The sequence below is a fragment of the Dufourea novaeangliae genome, unplaced genomic scaffold, assembly GCF_001272555.1.
Source record: "Dufourea novaeangliae isolate 0120121106 unplaced genomic scaffold, ASM127255v1 scaffold16, whole genome shotgun sequence".
Classification (NCBI taxonomy): Eukaryota; Metazoa; Arthropoda; class Insecta; order Hymenoptera; family Halictidae; genus Dufourea; species Dufourea novaeangliae.
Window position 1 is genome coordinate 1434148 of NW_015373891.1, and position 21212 is coordinate 1455359.

At 40.8% G+C, this 21212-nt stretch overlaps 1 protein-coding gene across 3 annotated transcripts in view; it reads right to left on the reverse strand.

The window, feature by feature from the left end:
* Positions 1-21212, reverse strand: part of LOC107188687 (AF4/FMR2 family member 4) — a 302199-nt gene that overhangs the window by 28013 nt on the left and 252974 nt on the right. For all 3 annotated transcript variants that reach the window (XM_015577030.1, XM_015577023.1, XM_015577039.1), the window contains exon 7: positions 1318-1351. In XM_015577030.1, the coding sequence (XP_015432516.1) occupies positions 1318-1351 (34 nt within the window). The remainder of the gene's footprint in view (positions 1-1317; positions 1352-21212) is intronic.

Below are 21212 nucleotides of genomic sequence, written 5' to 3' on the forward strand. Positions count from 1 at the left end.
GAAGAGCGGGCTCCAATCAGAGGAAGAATTTAATTGACGCTCGTTCAAACGTCTGCCGTTTATTATCGATCGCGGTCTTTCACGGGATTAATTCACGTTATGAACCCGCTCCTGGACCGTTGCATATCGATGCAACGACGTGTTATTCGTCCGTGTGATTTTTGCAGTCTCGGTAGCCTGAGGTTGGTCTGCTGGAAATCATTTCTGTAGTTAATTTGATGGGGTGCTGATGGAAATTTGTTCACCGATATGGTTTTTAGAACGGGTTTTTTTTTTTTGCAAGAAATACGCTGAATGGAATAGAAAGTATAGGAATAAATTGTATACGAAATGGCGATACAAATGAAAATTAAAAGTGATACAAAATCGCGGTCCAAAATATTCTTGTTTTATTTTGACACTTGTGTGAGGTAATGCACACCCCCTGATCACGGTGTTGGAACATTTACGGGTGTGACAAAGACTTGGATGGTCGTCAAACAATTATAGTAACACTTGTGTGAATGGATTCAGATGCTTTTGTTCTTGGGTCTATAACTGTTAGGACACTTTTCAAATGTGAATCAAAGTTTAAGGACCATTACAAAATTATTGATGATACTGAATACGCACTGTTCAGATTATATGAAAGCTTGATAGAACAATAGGAGCATTTTAATTCTTCGAAACAATATTTATGTAACCGGATCCAGAAGTATTAAGGCACTTGTCAAATGTGAAATCAATTAAAATTGTTAATGATACTTAATATGCATTGCTTAGTTGACATTTCAACTGAATATTCAAATCAGTAACAACTGGGTGGCGATTCCTGAACCCTCTTTGCATCGAATCGTCAATAACTTCATCTAACTTGATAGCCTATGATAATGAATTTAAGTTAGCAATTGTCTACACTGGCTCGGATATAAAGGAAACATTTCTCAAAAATGGATTTAGGGTCCAAACTAGTCATCATACTAGTTTCCCCTAAAATCATGATTTTCGTATTACGTCGTTACTGCGACAAATTACGCGATATTATTCTTATTCACGCGTCCTACCAATTCTGAGCACGAGTGTAAACATAATATTTTTAGATCGAAGGATTTTCAGCAACCCATCGGACCAACCGCAGGCCGAAAATCCTGTACATTCGTTCGGATGAAAGAAGGCCAACAAAACTTATCATCGCCATTCGAACCAGTTTTCTTCGTTTGTTTCGTCGTAAAATTCACGTTGGACGATAAATTTTCCTCGAGAGAAACGTAATCCCAACGCGCCGGGACAAAATAGTTGTTTTTTTGAACGAGACTTGAAAATTTATAGGATACTTACGCGGACAGCCCGTTGGCGTTGTGCCTCTCGCGTTCTGAAACAGAGAAGAAAAAAAAAAGGGTTACAGTAATTAGCATCTGCGAAGTTAATTAGCGTCTGTGGTTATCGGCGCGTCCAAGGACGACTCGATCGAGGGAGAGCAACCGTCGTTGCCTCCTGCCACAGAGATCCTATCATTCGAGCCGGTTCGTAACGACATCGTACGCGGCGAGATTTGTGCACGGTACACTTTCAGAGTGCCGAGAGACCGATAAAGCACGGTGGATCGTTGATAACGACCGCGTGAAAATTTTAAAAGACCACCACCACTACCACCTGCCCCCGATAAGTCCACGGAAAGCGAAGCGTTCACGAAATCGATTACGTATTCTGGATTCGATAAACAGTATGGGTAAAATATGTCTGTAAACTGGTTGAACAGTCGCTGACTCTATTAAATACAAGGTATTTCGATTTATCTGTGAAACGATACGTGATTTTATCTTGCTTTTCCGTGGATCGACAGGATTTATTTAGTATCGAATCTCTGTAACTTGTAACTGTTTACGTGCAGGTTTTATTATAGATTTGTACAGGTCGAAGCAAAATAACTGGATCTTCGATGTGCATTATAAAGATTAATCTTTTCATGTAACATTTTACTATGCTAAAAAATGGACTAAAACTATTCATGAGAAAGAATATATCTTCAAACCAAAGTGACTAACTCCATTTTTTAAATTGCTTCAAATTTTCGTGCCAAAGAAATTGCTTGACATTGAACATTACATATTTAAAATAAATTGTAAATATAAATTTTATGGAGTCAATCATTTCAGCAAATGAACAGCTGATATGTATACATATACATGATATTTTATACGGTATAATATATTGCATTATAACTTATTGCACTGTTCTGTACAGTATTGCAAAATAATCTCTTTCTAGACATTGAAATTGCATTACAAAAAAGAAACGTTTACAAAAAATTTCCTTCCAAAATCACTACACAACAGTAATATTACCCGGGGTAACAAATGACTAACCTACACGTAATTCTTTCAAATTGCATTTTAAAAAAAAGAAACGTTTACACAAGATTTTTTTTCAAAATTATTATAACAGTAATATTACCTGAGGTCACAAATGGTCCGAAGTGCACTTGAATGTTTGAAATTGCATTTAAAAAAAAAAAGAAACATTTCCACAAGATTCCCTTCTAAAATCACTACACAACAGTAATATTACCCGGGTCATAGATGACCCGAAGTGCACGTGAATGTTTCACAGTCAGTCGTCCGAAGGTTAACGGTCCGTTTGACGCGATCAACAGTGCACGATCCCCCCTCGAAAACCAGTGTACCAGGAATCATTGTCGAATTCTAAAGGCAGAACGGGAAATCATTCTTAGATCCCCGAGCCTTGGGATCGAGTCTCGGCGGTAACCTTTACGCGGGTTGCAACGAGTATACCCCCTTGGAGACGCGATGACCCGGCCGCATGGAGAAAGACGCAAACAAAAGGGAGAAAGGTGGAGGGGGAGGTGGGGCGAGGTGAAAGAAGGGAGGGAACGCACGAAGCCGGTCGAGGAAGCATTGCGTAAACAATAGAGAACGACGTGCACGCACGCAGGCACTGGGCACGTACGCACGCACGTCATGGGAAAGGGGGTTGCGACAGAAGAGGACGGGGCTTTGGGACTGGGTCACGGGAAAAAGAGAAAGATGGCGGAACAAGGGGAAAAAAAGGGGGAGCAACTCTCTCGGAGAGGGTTGCGACTTAACAACCGGGGTTCGATCGCGGCTACGGTGACTCGCAGCGAAATCAAATTTTTATTCCACGGCGATGTTGGAAATAGGCGAAAACTTTTGATGGAAACTCTGCATCACCCGCTGGGGGGTTGGAATCGTTTCTTTTTTGTTTCAATGTACGTTCTATCGGTTTCTACCTTCTCTGTATCGATGATCCTTTTCATTTATGCTTTATTGGCCGTCACTGTTTGCGGAGAGTGCGTCGTAAAATACTTCGACGTGGTTTATGGATAAATTCGGAATCGAGGAAGGTGACCAAGAAAGGTTTTTTATAAATTGTTTATCTTGACCGTGCGCTTTTTATAAGGCATCCTACATCGTTTGTCGCGGGAAATCGGGAGTGCGTTGGAAAAGACTGCTGGATTATGTGGATAATTAGTTTGGTTGCGTATGTTTTATTTAACCGTGTTGCTGGATTGTTGCCTTTTTTCGTTAGCGTCTGTTATTTGAGCTTTGCATTCGCGCTTCGTTTACCGAGTACTACTTAATTACTCCGATTCCAGGGAAGGTGTTAACACTGGGAACATGGAAGAGGCCGTAACTCGAGAACAAAGTTGAAAATGATATAATCCGATTATGAATACCTTTATCGCGATTCTTGTGAAACATCCAGCATATACCAATGTCAATGTTTTAATTCCTTTATGTACGGAAGAAATAAATTGTTCCAGAATTACCACCGAGTAGAAGATAAAGGTTTCCTCGCATCGCAACAAAATTGATAAGATTTTTGAAGAAATTGGAGCAGAATTTTGAATTCTGTGCTAGCAGCTCTACTATGTTAATAATAACATATAAACATTAAATCTATTTAATTGTATTATAAAGGGTGAATACCAGTAAATAAATTAAAACTAAACTTAAAAATTAAAATTAAAATGAACAGTATTAAAATTTATTAAAACCATTATGTTACTCTATTCTCCAACTTAAGAAATGCTACAAATGCATAAATATCCGCAGTCTAATCATGTACCGTATTAATGTGCTTACGATCGTCAGTGGATTACCTAATTATTTATTACGTTGATTATTACCGATTCACGTAGGTGTTAAAGAAATTAATTACGAGTGACAAAACGGCACCGTGTCGCAAATAATGTTCTTCACCAGGTCCTCGATAAATCGATTTACTCCCTCTTTATCTCGACGTTAAACAAAATTTCGCGTAAATCCATCCGAAAGCCACCGATCCATTCGACAGGCCAGCCTCGATCGACGGGCGATTCTTTTCTTTTTGTACATTTTCGGCCCGTGTCCCGACCGCGTTAATGAATTCCATATGTAGCCCGATTAATATACGATCACCGGGTTAGACGCGTCGCGATGTCCAATTAGGGGGATGATTTATCTATAACGATCGTTCGACGGCCAGGCGGGCCCGACCGATCGTCATAACTCGAGTTTTAACAAAAGCTACGAAATTCCCTGGCGTTGTTCCAGCGGCTAATTATCACTGTTCGCCGGGCACGAGCCCTCCGTGAATCCATTCGAACGGATAAGTGACGATCAATCAATGACACGCGCAATCCTGGTCGATAGTCGAGGGTGGGAGTGGGGACAATTAACGGGCAAGTATCGCGAGCCCCGTTGCAGAATCGCGATCCGCGTCACGAGTGCCTGTCGATCGTCGAACGAATTCGTAACGAAGAAGTTCCATGCCTGCCACGAGGGAGTCGTTCCAATGTGTTCGTTACTACCCTCATGGAGTTTGTGAACTTTGAAACGGAGGAATGTTGCGCGAATGTTTCCGTGAATGAGTGGAACTAAAGCTCGAAGGAGTTTAGTCGAAGAATGGAAGGAACTGACACGTTAATTGCTCTATAGAACGTAGAGGGTATTGCGCTAATCATGATTACTACACTGAGGATTTTATAGTGTACACGATCATTCGGATTTCAGGGTGATAGCAACATTAACCCATTGACGACCGTATGCGTATTAGTTGTAGGTAGACTGCGGGTGTTTATGTATTTATAGCAAATTTTAATATGCAGAATATAGTAAAATAAAAACTTTGATAAAACTTAATCATATTTGTATATTATTATCAACATAATAAGACGTCTAGTGCGAGAAATAAATTTCTATCTGATTTATATGTTTATAAATTAATGCCTAAAATTGTGATTATCAGGTGTTTATGTGATTTCAATCGTGAACAGAGGGAAGAAATTTTTGTTTGATTTCAGTCTCTGTGAATTACTCCGTAAGAAGTAGTATTTGCATGAACACCCGCAGTCAGATTACGTAAATTATTGACGCTGATGAAGTCACGAAGAAATGACTAAACAGGGTTGATTCCAAATCCTACATTTGTCGTTAAAAAAAGAATACTCCTTGAACCATGTGCACACTTTTGATTATTTTTGAATATTTTCAATTGTCGTGAAAATAATTCAGATGTTCATTAGTAGTGGGACAATCTGCGTATATTCACGTCTATGAATATTACAACACCGTTTTCGACTAGAAAAATTCTACTGTTTTATACAGATTATACATTCTGCACTGCTATTATTGGAACGTATTAGCGTAAGATTTACCTAATGAGGTTTATTATTCTCTAACCCTCGTGTTTCTATGGCACTGGACTATTCATGCAACGACGAAGCGGATATAGTTTTGTTTGTATGCGTATCTGTGAGGTTTTGTTATGAGTCACAATTGTCCCAGCTGCTGGCTTCGAGACAATCCATACTTCGGGGGGGTAAAAATATCTTTAGTACCTTCAATAATTTTGTGATAATTTTTGGGGTGTATTTCACATTTAAATAGTATGTTTTTTAATACTAATTTTTGTTTTCTAAATATATTGTATTAATTCTGGAATGATAGAACTCAAAGTTCCTCCACCTTTACTCTTCCACTTTCATACGCCCCCCCCCCCACCGATAGTAACCTACAAAAGGCAGAGGTAGTAAACATGTTTAGTTGGAAGATCCTTATTCCAAGTTGAAGCTCCAAAATGAATTTCATTTAAAATATATATGATGGTAAGTGATTTCATAAATTACTTCGACCTTGTTTAAAACCAGTAGATTGTAATTTTTACCCGTGTTTCATCTAACACGCGAACACGATCTTCCAATGCAATTCTTTTAGAAAGTATTCGTGACAAGTTTCTTGCTCAGATAATTGGTACACTTACATTCTGCTTTCACACGATTTTTTAAATTTAACACTGTCTAAGAAAAAAACTTAAATTCTCTTTCTAGACAATTTGTTTTAATACGACACGGTCTAATAAATTCCCCCTTCCAAAAATCTTCGATTAATTTCAATTCTAAGAAAAAATATTCCTATTTATCCTTTTAGGAAAACTTTCTCTTAATTTAAAAGAAAAATTTTTAACTGGGTCATCGTATTATTTGTTCTGCAGACAAAACGTTCTTTATTTATATCTCCTTTACGCCGGTTTTTCAGAAACGTATCCGTCGTATAAAAACAGAATTAACCCCCTGCCATACAAGTTTTTTTACGACTTCACATTCAAGAATTACTTTATCGTTAATATTTTCCCAGATACAAAACGAATTCTATTCTCATAGCAAGTATTACATTTATTCTAAACCTTAAAAGTTAATACCAGCGAATCTCAGTATTTCACGTCGACTCGAAGAAAACGAATAATATGTATGTCACTAAATTCAGTTTGAAATCGTTATCACGTGTCTGCCCCGATATTGTAAGGCAAAGGGTTAAGTATATTTCGAATGATCAGCAATTTCTGACGATCTATATTCGAACAATCGACACTCCACAATATTCTACACTCTACATTATTTCACAACGATCGTCGACGCGCACCTGTTTGCAGAAGATAGTTAACAGCGCCCTGAAGCAGCTCGAATCGGCTGAACATGACTTATCGTCCGAGTAGCAGCCGATGATTGGTCATGTTACTCGGGCGATTCAAGCGTGCGCGCACGTGCCCGGTTCCGCGATCAGTCCCGCCTTTCCACGATTTTCGTCCAACGGTCGTTTTTGTTCGTAAGTAGCTGGCTCGAAAAAAAGGCGCCGACAGCGCCGCGTGAATTCGAGCCGGTGTCGGCCGAGTCCCATCGATCGACACTCGTGCAAATCCGCGTCGCCTCCGACACTGGTGCAGTGTTCCAAGGTCGTTGTGTCGTTTTACACACGTGATATGTGGGAAGATCCCGACGTTATAATCCACGTGGAACAATCACGATCACTTTCGATCTCGAAACCGTTCGAACTACTGTTTACTGAGTATAAATCGGATCAGAATCGAACCCACCACACGCCCAAAGGTGTATAATCACGAATTATGTAATATCCTGAAAACGTACACTCGATCGAATTTAAATCTTAAACGAAACCGTCCACCGATAAAACATTAATCGTGATATTCTAAACGACAAAATTGTCCTCGTAGAACAGATAGATCACACAGTTTAACACCTTAAGGCTATCTAGTAATTGTTAGTTGAAATAATACACACTTCGGTAAATTAAGTAACCACCGATAGTTGAAATAATACACACTCTGACACACAGCAAAGTTAAATCAGTCACTGGTCGATGAAATAATAAACTGACACGCCAAACCAGTCGTCGACAAGTGATGTAAAACAGAATCACTCTCACAACCAGAAATACTGCTAAGAATCGCGCGCGCAAAGGAGAAACGACTGCTCGGTGACGCTTGAAAAGGACGAAATATGACCGTAACGGAAGCGGAACCCGGCAGCGTACACTCGGAGTGACGCGCATCGGTTGACTGAGGGCGGCCGGGGACCCTGGCGGGGACCCCGGCCCATTGCTGGGCTCGAGTTGCTGCCGCCGCTGCTGGCTGCTACTCTTCTGCCTGCTGGTTTTAGTCGCACACGCGCCAACCGGGCCCCGACGCGCAGCTTGCTAAGCAGACGGTCGCTTCACCTGCGTCCCCGATGGCTTTGTTACCCGGCAGCCCCTCTCTCTACCGGCCCCTCTCTTGCACGCCACGCTCTGTTCGCGATTCTTGCGTCGTTTCTATATATCCACGGAACCGTTTTCTTCTACGTGTACCTCTCTGCTCCCCCTATCCCTCTAGACACCTTTTGAATGTTCGAATTAAGCCTTCGAGACCGCCACGACCCAGGATTCAAAGATGGATTCGCGTGGATGGAATACGCGATAAATTAGCGGTTTCAGGATCGACGTGATTGAACGCAGAGGGTGGAACGTGATCCAACTGTTGCTTTCGAAGTTGGATAAACGAGGGAAAACGTCGTCCAACGTGGTGGTTACAGATCGACGGGCCACCGTTTCTTTGAGCAGCTTTATTAGCTGTCCCATGTTGGCGAACTTTGCCAATTTTCGAACGGACTTTCTCCCCTTTGGACTTGTGTTGAAATCGTGTCTGGGGGAGAATCATAGCCAAGAATGTTTGAGGTGATTTGTAGTGAACACCTAGAGGTAGCTGGATGATCTGTTGAATCTGAGATTTGTTGATGTTTATACAATCATTTTGTTATAATGCGAATATTGAGGATATTGGTGGGATACCATGAAAAGTACATGAAACTTTGTCTCTTGTTGAAAGGGCAAAATGATCTTTATGATCTAACTGAAGATGATGATCGAGACGATCGTTAAGATAAGATTGTTTAAATAGTTTACAAAGGAAAGTCCTCGAGTGCAGACGTTTCTTGTGTCTCTTGTATCAATATAAGAAACACAAATATATAATTAAGTCTCTTGTATTAATTCTGTTGTATAAAGTTTCATGAATAAATACTTTGCATTGGGTTACAATTTTAAATTCGATAAATGAAGTGTCATGCAGGGGACCGTCTCGACGATAGGTGGTTTTCACCTGATGGCCTCTGGTTTCGTATAATAAACTATAATCATCCAAATACCGCGGTGTGGTCCAAATTGGCAGTGTCCCCGCCGTGTGCCAAAAACTGGCAGTATATCCACCACGTGTTACTTCAAAATTGCTAGTGTCTCCACCACGTGTTACTTCAACAATTGCCAGTATCTCCACCGCGTGTTCCACTTCCAAAATCACCAGTGGTATCCGCCACGTGCTAATGCAAAGAAGTAAAAAACGACACGTACCCCTCCTTTGTATCACCGAAAAGACCAGCTGTCTGTGTCTGAACCAGCTCGCTTTCTTATCCGCAGTGGTTTCGACCGCGAGCTGTCAAAACCGTCCACGCCAGAATCATTAACACTAGAACTACCAAACCAGTCAAAATGACTGGTCAATACACTCTTCCAACGACGATTAAAATATTATAACAATACTTTTTCTCAGATCTTTTGCACCTTTTATTACGACATGAGAGTGAAGAAATTAGCCAATTTCAAAGTTTCTAAATTTTCAGAAGTTTTCCACGTTTATCCAGCGATCGAAGCAAATATACGTTTATCGGCGGTAGTTCTAGTGTTAAGGTGGTTCATACCTAACTCTCTAGTCAATGAAGCATCATATTACTAATTGGTATTAAACACCCAGTAATACGTTTTAATAGCGTGTGAAAATTATCATTCTTCATTATATTATAAATAATAAATGTATTTTAATTAGTCGTATGACTCCACTGTGCTCGTTTCTGCTACGTTTCGCAACGTTGTTTTTGCACGCACATCTATATACGTGTTCAGTTTTCTAACGTATAGTCAATATTCAATATTCTAATATGTAAGGTTAATTATATTCTCGTGCATTATAATCTAGAAAATTAGAACTCACTAAAACACTATATGTAAAAAAGATGTAATTTATTTGAATTTCGCGGGTATGACCCTACTTCAGCAACGTTGCCAAGTCCTCAACATAGTTCCAATAACCATCCAACTACCGACACACCCTGGACTTTATTATAAAATATCTTCCTGGAATGTTGTGCATGTTACAAGATTTAATTCATTATCAAAAAGCTCAGGATTTATACTTTCGGTACCTAGTTTTCGGTTAACAGTTCTATATCCTGTGAAAAGAAAAGATTATACTTCCTGCCATAAGAGCTGTATTCGAAACAGAATTTTTTCCAATTTATTTCATCGGTGATCTAGTCTCAAATTTTTCGAGTGTATTTCGTTCTAGTAAACAATCTGTATGAATTTCATTTAATTATCTAGTCTTTCGAGTTTGCCACGAACCACGTTAATACGTCGGCCGGAGAATCACCTTACAAGATTCGTTGGGCCCAGCGTTCGAGGAGGTTCGGTACGTTCCCGATCGGGGGCTGCCATAATGCCAACTATCGATCGGTATATAGCCATGGGGCCTGTGTTTATGGAAATGTGTGCGTGCTGGCTGTCCGTAAAGGATCGGGCCCGTGTGTTATTAAGGTGTGCAGTTAGCCACGGCACACGCCTCGACGGACGGCAGACTCTTGGGCTGCACCTGTTTTTCGCCAGAAGGATCTGGTTGGACCACCTTTACCCTTCGATTTTTCTCTTTCTCTCTCCACCTATCGGGAGTCTTCCCGTCCTTCTCTGGAACCATCCTCCTCATCCTTGCTTCGGCTCGTTCATCGAATTCCCGTCTCGCCTGGCTCTCGATCGAAATTCAATGAGACGATCCACCGATCGTATTAGCTCGGCCGAACCGTAGGTACTCGAGAAATTAGGTTCCACAGGTTCGAGATATTCCGTTTTTTGTTTTCATTTCTTTTTTTCTTAGCACGCGGCAAAAAACGTTTCGTGTCTGGGCGAGCATGGCCATGTTCCACACCGTCGAACGACCGAAAGATCGTTCGTGATCCGAATGGAATCCCCTGGATGGTATCCGTATTCTTTTGATCCGTTCGTCGTTTAACTTGTCACGAGGAATGTATAACCCCTGTTCCCGATGCTCGTGTCTTTGTCCTGTCGAAAATGCTTGTTCGAACGCACTACAACGTCCTTATATTGTAGCTGGATTGTTGAATAATTCCTGGACGTTATACGATCGTTTGTCGAAATAAGGTGTGCTGGATACGCAGCAGTGGTTTGGGGTGCTTGTCAGCTTTAGTCGGTACTTTGTGAGAATTGTTGCTCAAGGTAGATAGTATTGGTTGCTTGGGAAACAGAGTTTGAATTGTTGTTGACTCTCTGTAGTGGAGATTGTGTACTTTTGAATATTACCTTGGTAACACTCGAATGAACAGTAAAGAAATAATAGTTTGACCACGTATTATGGTAATGGCGCATATTTGAAGAACAGAGATAAAAATTCACAAATCAAATACAGAAACTACAGAACTACTACAAATCTACTGCATAGAATTTAAGTTTATTTACTTGTTTCTGAGAATCTGTTGTTTAACGATGAAAGTATATATGTAGGAATAATATTAAGTGGTGGTTGTATTTGGTAGAAATAAAAGGTTTATTCTAAAATGTGTATCAAGAATTCGTTAGGACACGCTTGCAACAGTCTAGCTCTTAAGACACACTCGCTCTGACTAACTTCCCTCTTATATATCCCCTTTCATACATGGTCACACTCGGTCATAGGTTCACACACGCATTCACACATTCTCGCCTCGTGTCGATTTTCGATCACGACGTTCGACGCAGTTCCTTTCATTCAATCTTATCTAGCACGCACTCTCGTTCGAAGAAACTGTCACACGGTCTAAACACTCTTCACTCGCACCGCACTCGCTCGATCTAAAACTAAACTCACGCATCTCACACCCTACATATATTTAAATTGTTTTGCGTTATACGTATGTATACGATATTTTATATGGTATAATATATTGTATTGTAATGTATTAAAATGTTTAGAGATTCAAATTGCATTAAATAAAAAAAAAGGAAAAATAGATTTAATAAGTTCTTAGAGTTTCTATTACTCTACAGATGCACGCATACAACGTTATGAATTTTTTGTTCCGTTCAGTATATTTATTATAAGAAACCTGAGTCTGCCAATACTTTTTTTATCTACTGCGAGTATAAATATGTGTCCTTGGTACATGACAGCCAATGTATTTTACATGTACACTTGTCACAACTATAATAAGAGTTTGAGTCGGACTAACCTGTTGACGCTTGAAAATATCCGGTCACGGTCGGATGTTATTTGTACACATAATAATTAATGAACATAATTACCGAACTCTTTAATTTCCTCCTCCGAAATTCTGATCCCAATCAAGTCCAATGTAGATTCTAACGCTTTACAAAACCGTGCACTGTATCAGGTATCCTACAGTTGCATTGGTGCAATATATTTCAACTCTATAAATCGTGTAAATACAAAATATAACAAACAATACAAAAATACTGTGCTGTTTACCCAATCCTTAACTCCTCGCCCTTTATTGTCGCGCCAGTGTCGTGATAAAGACTTCGGAATCGAGTTTAACAAACATGAATAATATTCATGAAGCATAAATTGAAATAAAATCCCTATTTGTCTGGCACCAATATTTAATATTTCCAACAGGTGTTTTAGCAAGTGATTAAATAACGAAAGCAAGCTTCCTGTTTTTCCCTTTTCCTCGTATTTTCCCCTGTCGTCTTCAATTGCTTACTCATCGAAGGGGGTGTCTCCTCCCCACAAAAAAAAAGTGTAATGAGGACAATTCCACACAGATAAGTAAACTATTTATCATTAAAATAAATAACCGAAGTAATTGTTCAAAAAAATAAAAGACTACTAAATCATCTCAAACGACCACCGCTCATCAGTCCTCACCTAACAGACATCCAAATTCCTCACGACCAACGAGAATAAAAAAAAAAAAATTGCAACAGCCTACTGCGGGTGCCACGCCGTTAAAAACGCAGCCCTCGTTAATAACCATCGATTATTCGAGCCGGAGCGTCTAATGAGAGTTCGATTGTATTTACAAAACGCTTGCGCAACAATGGCCGATTGTTCTGCACCGCAAAACGGATATAATTCTCCGCTGGGGCCCGCGCGCAGCACTAATCCACCGACTTTCATTTAATTGATTACGCCGCCGCCCGTCGACCGATCAGCTCGAGCGCACGTAACGTTTATTAACGCGACACTGGCCGACTTGTTTACGAACTTCTCCCTGTCGATGACGATGTGCGCGACGAAGCCGTCCCACGGCGACACAGAGGCGCGCCTCGAATCGATCCAGGTGTAGGGTAAACGCACCAATGAATGATCACTTAAGAAATTTCGCAACTGTTGAACCCGAATTTTAAACGGTAACAGAATCAATATACTTGGCAGATGAAATTGAGATTTTCTAAATGTACACCTTTTTATAATATAAGGATCGAAAAATTTGAAAAATATAATTTATTTAATTGTAACGAAAAAATACAGATTTTACCAGGGGAATGAACAATATTAAGGAAATTAAAATATTTGCTCCGCGATCATTACAGGAAATATCTTGAGTCAATATTTTCAAATGCAATACGAATTATAAATTGCGCTACGGTAAGGGACGAAAGTGTAATACTTCCAACATTTTTTATGGTGAAGTAAAATACAGTTTACAATAAAATACGAAAAAGAGTGTCACGTTGTTTTTATATTTAGGAAAGTGTGTTAATTTTAATAAATGTCTTCTAAAATGCATACTTTCGAAGGTATTTCTATATGGTACACAGAACTGTAAGGTACTAAGAGGGTTAAGTAAATGGACATTTCTAACCAATGACCCAGAAATCTATGAATACAAAACAAGGAATTGAAGAAAATCAATATTCACTGGTACGTGTTCGTTTACGGATGCATCCACCCTAATCCGAATTAAGAACTAAAACGGTGTAATGGCTTCGAGAATACGATAGTGGATGCTAAGAGGATAAGCCACTAGCTACTGGTCCCTTAAAAAATCGAGCAGCTCAGCCCACGATAATAACGAGATTATTACGATGGTGGAACCACGGGCAAATGGAAATCTTAATATTTGATGTCTCCGTGGGGGAACGCTTCCTCGCGGAATGGATATTCTCGCCGTGTTACCGATACCATAAGAGCCAGCCGAATGGGGACATAATGAGATTGATCGTTAAAGGTGACCCAGATCTGGGGGAACGCAACAATGTTCGCCAGGTGATTGCCTGAAACAACGGATCGTTGAAAAGTCATCGTGAAGCAATCGTTCTCTGGTTGTGCAACCGATCGATGACAGACGCGGGATTTCGCCTGATTATGACTGGGTTAATTTGCATCCGACGGAGGATACGAGGAACAAAAGGGCTGGGTCGGGAAAATCTCGTTTACGTAACCGTGGGGCTGCACAGAAAACAATGTTACTAGCGTGGTGGAAATTGGGGGAAAACGTGGAGTTTAGGTAACGATGTCTCTGATCTAACGAAATAACGCTAACGTGGTCACGAATTGTTTGTAAAAGGTGAAAGGAGGATTATCTGAAAATATTTATATTAAATGTTTATTAAAGTCCTCTGATCGATTCGATAAAAAAATAATTACCACGTCTACCAAACCAAATAATGTATCCTTCGTACAAGACCTTAAAGCTTCTATAGAACAGACTTGACAAAGGCGTTTTGTTTCTTGTATAATTCGTGCACACAGAAAGAATGCAATTACCCAGAAATCAGACCAGAGATGGAGACATCTGCCGATGACAATACCGATCGAGTTCACTCTCCTAATGCGAAATAATCTGGCAGCGAGTGTCGTAACCAGTTGTTCCGAGTTTATCTGCACGACGAGTCGTCCCCTCGTTTCGTTGCTTCTTTGCTCGATCTTTGCGCGCTTGGAAGACTCCATGATAAGAACTACAGCGTGAAATAAAGGGGCGTAATTGGTGTTACGCACGAGAGAAAATCGGACGTTGATACCTTGTTATCATTGTGATAACGACCGTTAATGGGGATCCCCAAAGGAAGGTTCATCAGGTCCGCGAGTTGCTCGACCGAATGGAAGATATCGATCACCTGCTCAGCTTAATTTGCTCGGATCGTAATTGCTGGCGGTGTGGATTACTCGGAGCTCGATGCGGCAACGTCTTAAAATCACGAGCTTGTCTTCGATGCAGGGGATGCAAGGATTTTAGATCTGTTCGAGTGCATACTGTGAAATCCTTTTTAATGCGTTCCGTTTTAATATGAATCGCCGATGGTACGCGATATGGACAGCAGAAATAAACGGAAATGAAAGTTTAATCGGGCTGATGGATCTATTCTTTTACCGAATGACTGACAGGTTGAGTGGTACGTCGATATGTGTGGCATGTCGCTTAATTATCGATGGACGGCGAATGTTTTACGTAAATATCGACCTTCCAGGATCAAGCACCTAAATTTCACTCTAATTTCATATTAATTCTTGTAACTTTGTTTAAAAAAAAAATGAGGAACGTGTTGCATCCGCAAACATTTCCTTATAGTTAAACTTTAACACTAAAACTACCGACGATAAACGCATCTTTTCTTCGATCGGTGGATAAACGTGGAAAACTTTTGAAAATTTAGAAATTGACTAATTTCTTCAGTTTCATGTCGTAATAAAAGGTGCAAAAGATCTGAGAAAATGTATTGTCATAACATTTTAATCGTCGTTGTAAGAGTGTATTGACAAGTCACTACTAGCCTATCGTATTGGTATTCCTCTCACTATGACTTGCCACATCTACGATAACATTTTATCTCAGTTTAATTTAACAACTTTGGCAATCAGACGTAAATTGCTGGACATACATATATATTTTATATCAAAACTCACCGTACTCAATATGGCCAACTTGGTTGTTTCGACCGTGCTCTGAGAATGGCCAACGAATTCTGTAACTCTGTCAAGATGTTTAATCACTCTCCGCCAGCATTAAAGAATTCGTTTCTTCGCGTTGTCAATAATTAATTTTAACTATATCATTTATTTCTATTTTTATGTACGTATTTCTCTTATTGTAAAAACTCTGTACTAAAAGGTATTTATCCCGTTAATAAATCATTATTATTATTATTATTATTATTATTATTATTATTATTTTGACTTGCTTGGTAGTTCTAGTGTTAACCGTTCAAATTTTTGATGTTTAGCGTTCCACGAGACCTGAAGCATCCAAGGTAGGGATTTCAATTAGGAAATAGTTCAGGCATCTCTCAGCCAGAATGTAAACACGTCTGTGCAGAAATCATGGTTCCGCTTCCTACGGAGAGACGTCAGTCGACGATGGAACGCGCCCCGTGGCCACGCATCGACGTATTTATTAAGAAGGTCTTTGCCTGCGGCGCCGCAGGATTTCGAAGGATGGAAGCTCCTTTCAGCGCCCGGGAGTGGAAGTTCCACCGAACTCGATGAACTTCTCGACACGGAGGACCGCTCTTGCGGCTAACTTTCGAGTTCCTGAGGTAGGGGAACTCCGACGAGCCCCGTGCATCGCGAATCAAGAGCAAACATTTAACTACTAATGCCGTGAAATAAAGACACCGTTAATTAACCTTCGGACGGCATAGCCTGGGTCCAACTTGACCCGAGTTTTCAAAGGCTCCATACAGCTTTTGAAATTATAATATCTTGTGCCAGCTAAGACCTCTTCGTATTAAATCATATAAAAAGTCAGGTCACCTGAAAATTCGCAACAGCTTCAAGGTCTTATCTAGATCATAACCAACTTGTCTGAAGCAATACTGACAATCTGTCAAAAATTCACTTCCCAGCTGTACCACGAGTAACGAAACAGCCGATACACGTCGATGCCTTCGTTTCCCAACTGTTCAGTATTTATCCCCGTTGACGGAGGAAACCACTAACCAACAGCTCTGGCGACCACCACGCTCCGCCACTTCGAGACTCGATACCACGGAACTGGGTCAGCCGAATGATGTATTATCGAATTGCGCCGTTCCATAGCGTACTGCTCTGTATTCCTCCCGCGATCACGTAAAAAATGATCATATCGAGCCCATGTTATTCGAACCGAAGCAACGTCGAGCAATCCATGAGTAACTGTTCGATATTGCTGATCTTGATTTCTTTACCCTCGATCAAGAAACAACTGATAGTAAAACCCAAACTTGAAGGACTTTAAATTAAAATAAGGAGCTCCGATTTTTCCTTCACTCACGGCTGTTTCCTCTATTAATACACGAGACAAAAATTGCAATAATAAATTATTCATTTGTTCCGTTTACGACCATCCTTTATTTTCGGCCCCATACAAATTTATCCGTATTTTATATTTTAATATACGTACAGTTCTCACATACGAACGTACTATTATCATCAAATTTAATAATATTCCTGAATTCCTTAACAAAAATCACACAATATTGTCATTTAAACCGTTCTCCTATTTCTAATAGTTTCGGAGATATTTAATCAAATGCATTTCACACCCCTAAAAAATACGTGCCAAGTATTATTATGAGACCCACTTTCTCGCAGATTTGCATAAAAATCTCCACAGTGACGAATCTTTCTGGAAAAGCAGAGAAATAATACGTACGCCTCCCAGAGGAGGGAGTTTTCCAAGACGACGAAATGTTCGTAATTTCGTCCTTTGCGTGGCTCGGGACGAATTAATTCCCGGCGCATCGGGACGCAAGTTTTCAGATTGATGGGCACGCTAGACTGCGGCCAGATTAGCGGATTGCTTTCGGTTTGGCATTGAGCTGAAAACTCGCGATTAATCGATACAGCGGACCGAAGGTCGTACGCTCCGGCGGCGTCTCCGCCGTTCTATTCGCTGGCTCGTTTCCCTTCCTGGCCCTATCTTCCCTGGGTTGTATTTCGAGGTAGATACAAACACGCGATCCAACGTCGCGTGTCCGATATCCGACGACTAAGATTAAGTAATCGCGTCGGATTGTCCCCTTAAATTTAACTCGAAGATGAAGGATTAGGCCCCTTACACTTAATTCGAAGATGAAAGATTAGGCCCCACACGTTTCGTGGATATTCAATCGTCGAGTTAGAGATTCGTTTGTGAAACAGACACGCCGAGAAATTGATAGATTGCGGTATAATACAAAGTCGATTTAAAAGTGCTTTGATGCATAGAGCTGACTCGGTGGTATCTAATCAGCAACCATGCCATCATCATTGTAATGGGAACGTCTTCAAACGTGATTAACGATGATGTGCGTTACTGACATTGTAGAAGGAAGATATATATTGTTTTGTAGGTGGAAAAAGTGGCATCTTAATCGCTTCGATGGGATTCATCCTGTCTCTATTCTCATTTGCTTTAACACTAGATTTGCCAAAGCAGTCAAAAGTCTTGTAAAGGTGATTAAACTCATAATAATGTATTTTAAGAGACTTTTCGAAACTTTTATGGGAATATATAAATTCAGAAATTGACTGACTGATAGATCTGTATAGTTTCGTAAAACTGTCATTTTTATCGATCTGATAGAAATGGGTACATCTACGTTAGATAGATCTAGTGTTTCCTTGTACTTTTCAAAAGCCAAATTGATCAACTGAATACTTTCTGCACGTCTTCGATTTAGTATTTTAATTACACTCTTTTGTAAATATTATATGCAGTTTGATACAAAATTTGTTCTAATTGAAATAGAAAGTCAAGTCCAAAAAAATTCCAATTTAAATACATTATAATGTATGATTCACTAATCACTAGACTTCGTATGCATTTATAAAGTCTTCTAATTTAGAAAACGCTATAAAATAAATATTTTAATCAAACTTGATACGACCAATGTGTCACGATTAACGCAATAAAACCAACTGTACAAATTTCAAAATTCTGCTCTCTTTCAAGTCTCTTTAGATATTATTATTTGAACTCTAAATTTGCATAAACTTCCGCAGTCTACTCAACACCGTGTGTGCCAAGAATTCCCTCGAACTCAGCGGATCAATTCCACCAGCCACGATTCTCCCATGAAACCGACAACAACTTGTTGCCCGACGAAAAGAAATCCCTAATTACCGGCGAATTCAAGCGTAACGTTCGCGAGACGTCGATTAGGCGCGAGAGAAGAAGCATTAAAAACGATCCTGAAGAGTTTTAATCGAGAGCCTTGCGCCGGCCCCAATCTCCCTTTGTTTTACCGGCTTTTTATTTCACCGGGAGAAGGAGAAAAAGGGAGGAAACGGTCGACGTTCCGGCTCATCGTTGACTTCCGCTCGATTTGCATTCGAGAGACGGCTCGATATCTGCCTTATGAATAACCAGCCCCTCTGCTCGGGCCACAGAGAGATATCCCGCCAAGCGAAGGGCGAACATCTTCTTCATCTCTGTCTCTCTCTAACCGTGTCTTTTCATATAAGATTTCCCTGGTAAAATCTCTTCGGCAGACGGTGTACCGTGGAAACGGCGTTGGCCGGCCAGAATCTCAATGGATCGTCCCTATTCACCCTAAAACTGGAGGGGATGGGGGGGGTGGGTATAAAATAAATTTCGCAGGCTTAGGAGGTTGTGCCGGCACACAACCCTCTCGCCTGAATGCCAAGAACCGCGGGGCCCACGCGAAAATACGGCGAAGCCAGTGGAAAGAAGGGCAGGGGTAGACGAAAGGGGTGTTTTTTTTTTCCTTCGCTCGGGATGCGCCTGAAAGGTTCGTTTATATCTTCGTAACGGCGAATTATTAAGAGAAAAGAATTCCCTTTCGCGTTCTAATTGCTAAAAGAGCCCTCCAATTAAGACGAGAGAAGAAGAGGCGCGGCACCAGCCCCGCCGCAGGAATCTTAATTAACCCCTCGACGCACGACAATTTCGACGAACCGAGAGGCGGAAGCGAAAGAGGGGGGAAAAACATTGGAGAATCGTATTCGATAAACTGTAGACGCTTCAATTAAGCCGGGAAGGGAAACGGGATCGGAGAGAGCTTTACCCTCTGACCCACAATCCACCCCCACCCTCTACCTGGCGAACGTTTACAGGGTGGAAGAACCGAGCGTTGTTTGAGCTTTCGCGAAAAGAGGTGGTTTCTTTTATTTAGGCAATCTTGTGGGTACTGATGGTGAACGTGATTGTCTGTATGGTTTGTCGAATCGAATTCTGAAGGGTATTAGGAGAATCTACACTATATTTATATTGTAGCGTATTCAACTCTCTGAAATTCAGCATACTAAACAGTTTAATAAATTTTAGTAGAACCTTCGATGCAGTAAAGACAGTTCTGTTTGTTCCTAGTTTCCATAAATAAATCTTTCAAAATTGATATTTGCGTAAAGATCTGTACTCTATACACAATATTCACCGAGAGGATAAAAAATGCTTAATTAACCCTGGTCCAATACTCCTTTAGTTTCTATTACTTCAATTAAATCTCATACACCGAATTCCTTATCTTACTTTTCATTAATCGGCAGTGAAACACTTCAAAAACACGTTAAATGATATTTCGAAACGCCATTAATTAAATCACGTCTCTCAATAAGGCAACAAACAAAACTGATACAGTACACTGAAACATATAAATTTAATATTACAACCTAACAAAATACTTCCACATAAATATTCACTCGCAACTAAAACCGCGAGATTCCCAGTAACCGTGCCTGATTTATGTCTTCCATTGGGTATCGAAAATATCTAACAAAATGCAAATTGAACACGGTTTCCCTTCCCGGTCAACGAACATTAAATTAACCCCACGGTCTGCCTGAAATAAATCGTTCCCCAAATCCAGCGATCACCGTGGGCTGTCCCGAAACTATTCTTTCGAAATCCCCGACGTGCCGTCCCAAAGTTCACGGCGTTAAAATTGGCTTCGGGGGCGAAGCGGGTCGCGATTACGGGCGAGAAAGTTGCTAGCAGCCGTCCGTTTCCGCGGGTCGGTACATGTGTTCCGCTGGTGTGCAGTCTCCGAGTGCATTGCTGCAACGTACGAGAGAGGCAGGAGCTGGTGGAGGACGAAGAAGGTGGAAGAGGAGGAGACACAGAAGGTGGGTCATCGACTTCCTCGACTCGTGACGCAACGTGCACCACGCGTCGAGACGCTTCGGCCGAGCGGATCGGCCTGGTAACCTCTTCCTTCCGGAAACGGCGCCTCCCTCTCCCGTTCCCTTCGTCTCCCTCCGCCATTTCTCTCCACGAAGAGAGAAGAAGAGAGCACAAAGACGCGTCAGATGCAACGGAAATCATGGCGATCGGGTCAGACCCGTTCGATTGTAAATAAACGAAAACTGCCCCAGGGGATATAAATAGACTTAATATGCGCGCGGGAATATCACTCTGAATCTATTTCCAAGATGATTGCGTCGTGAAACCGGCTCCC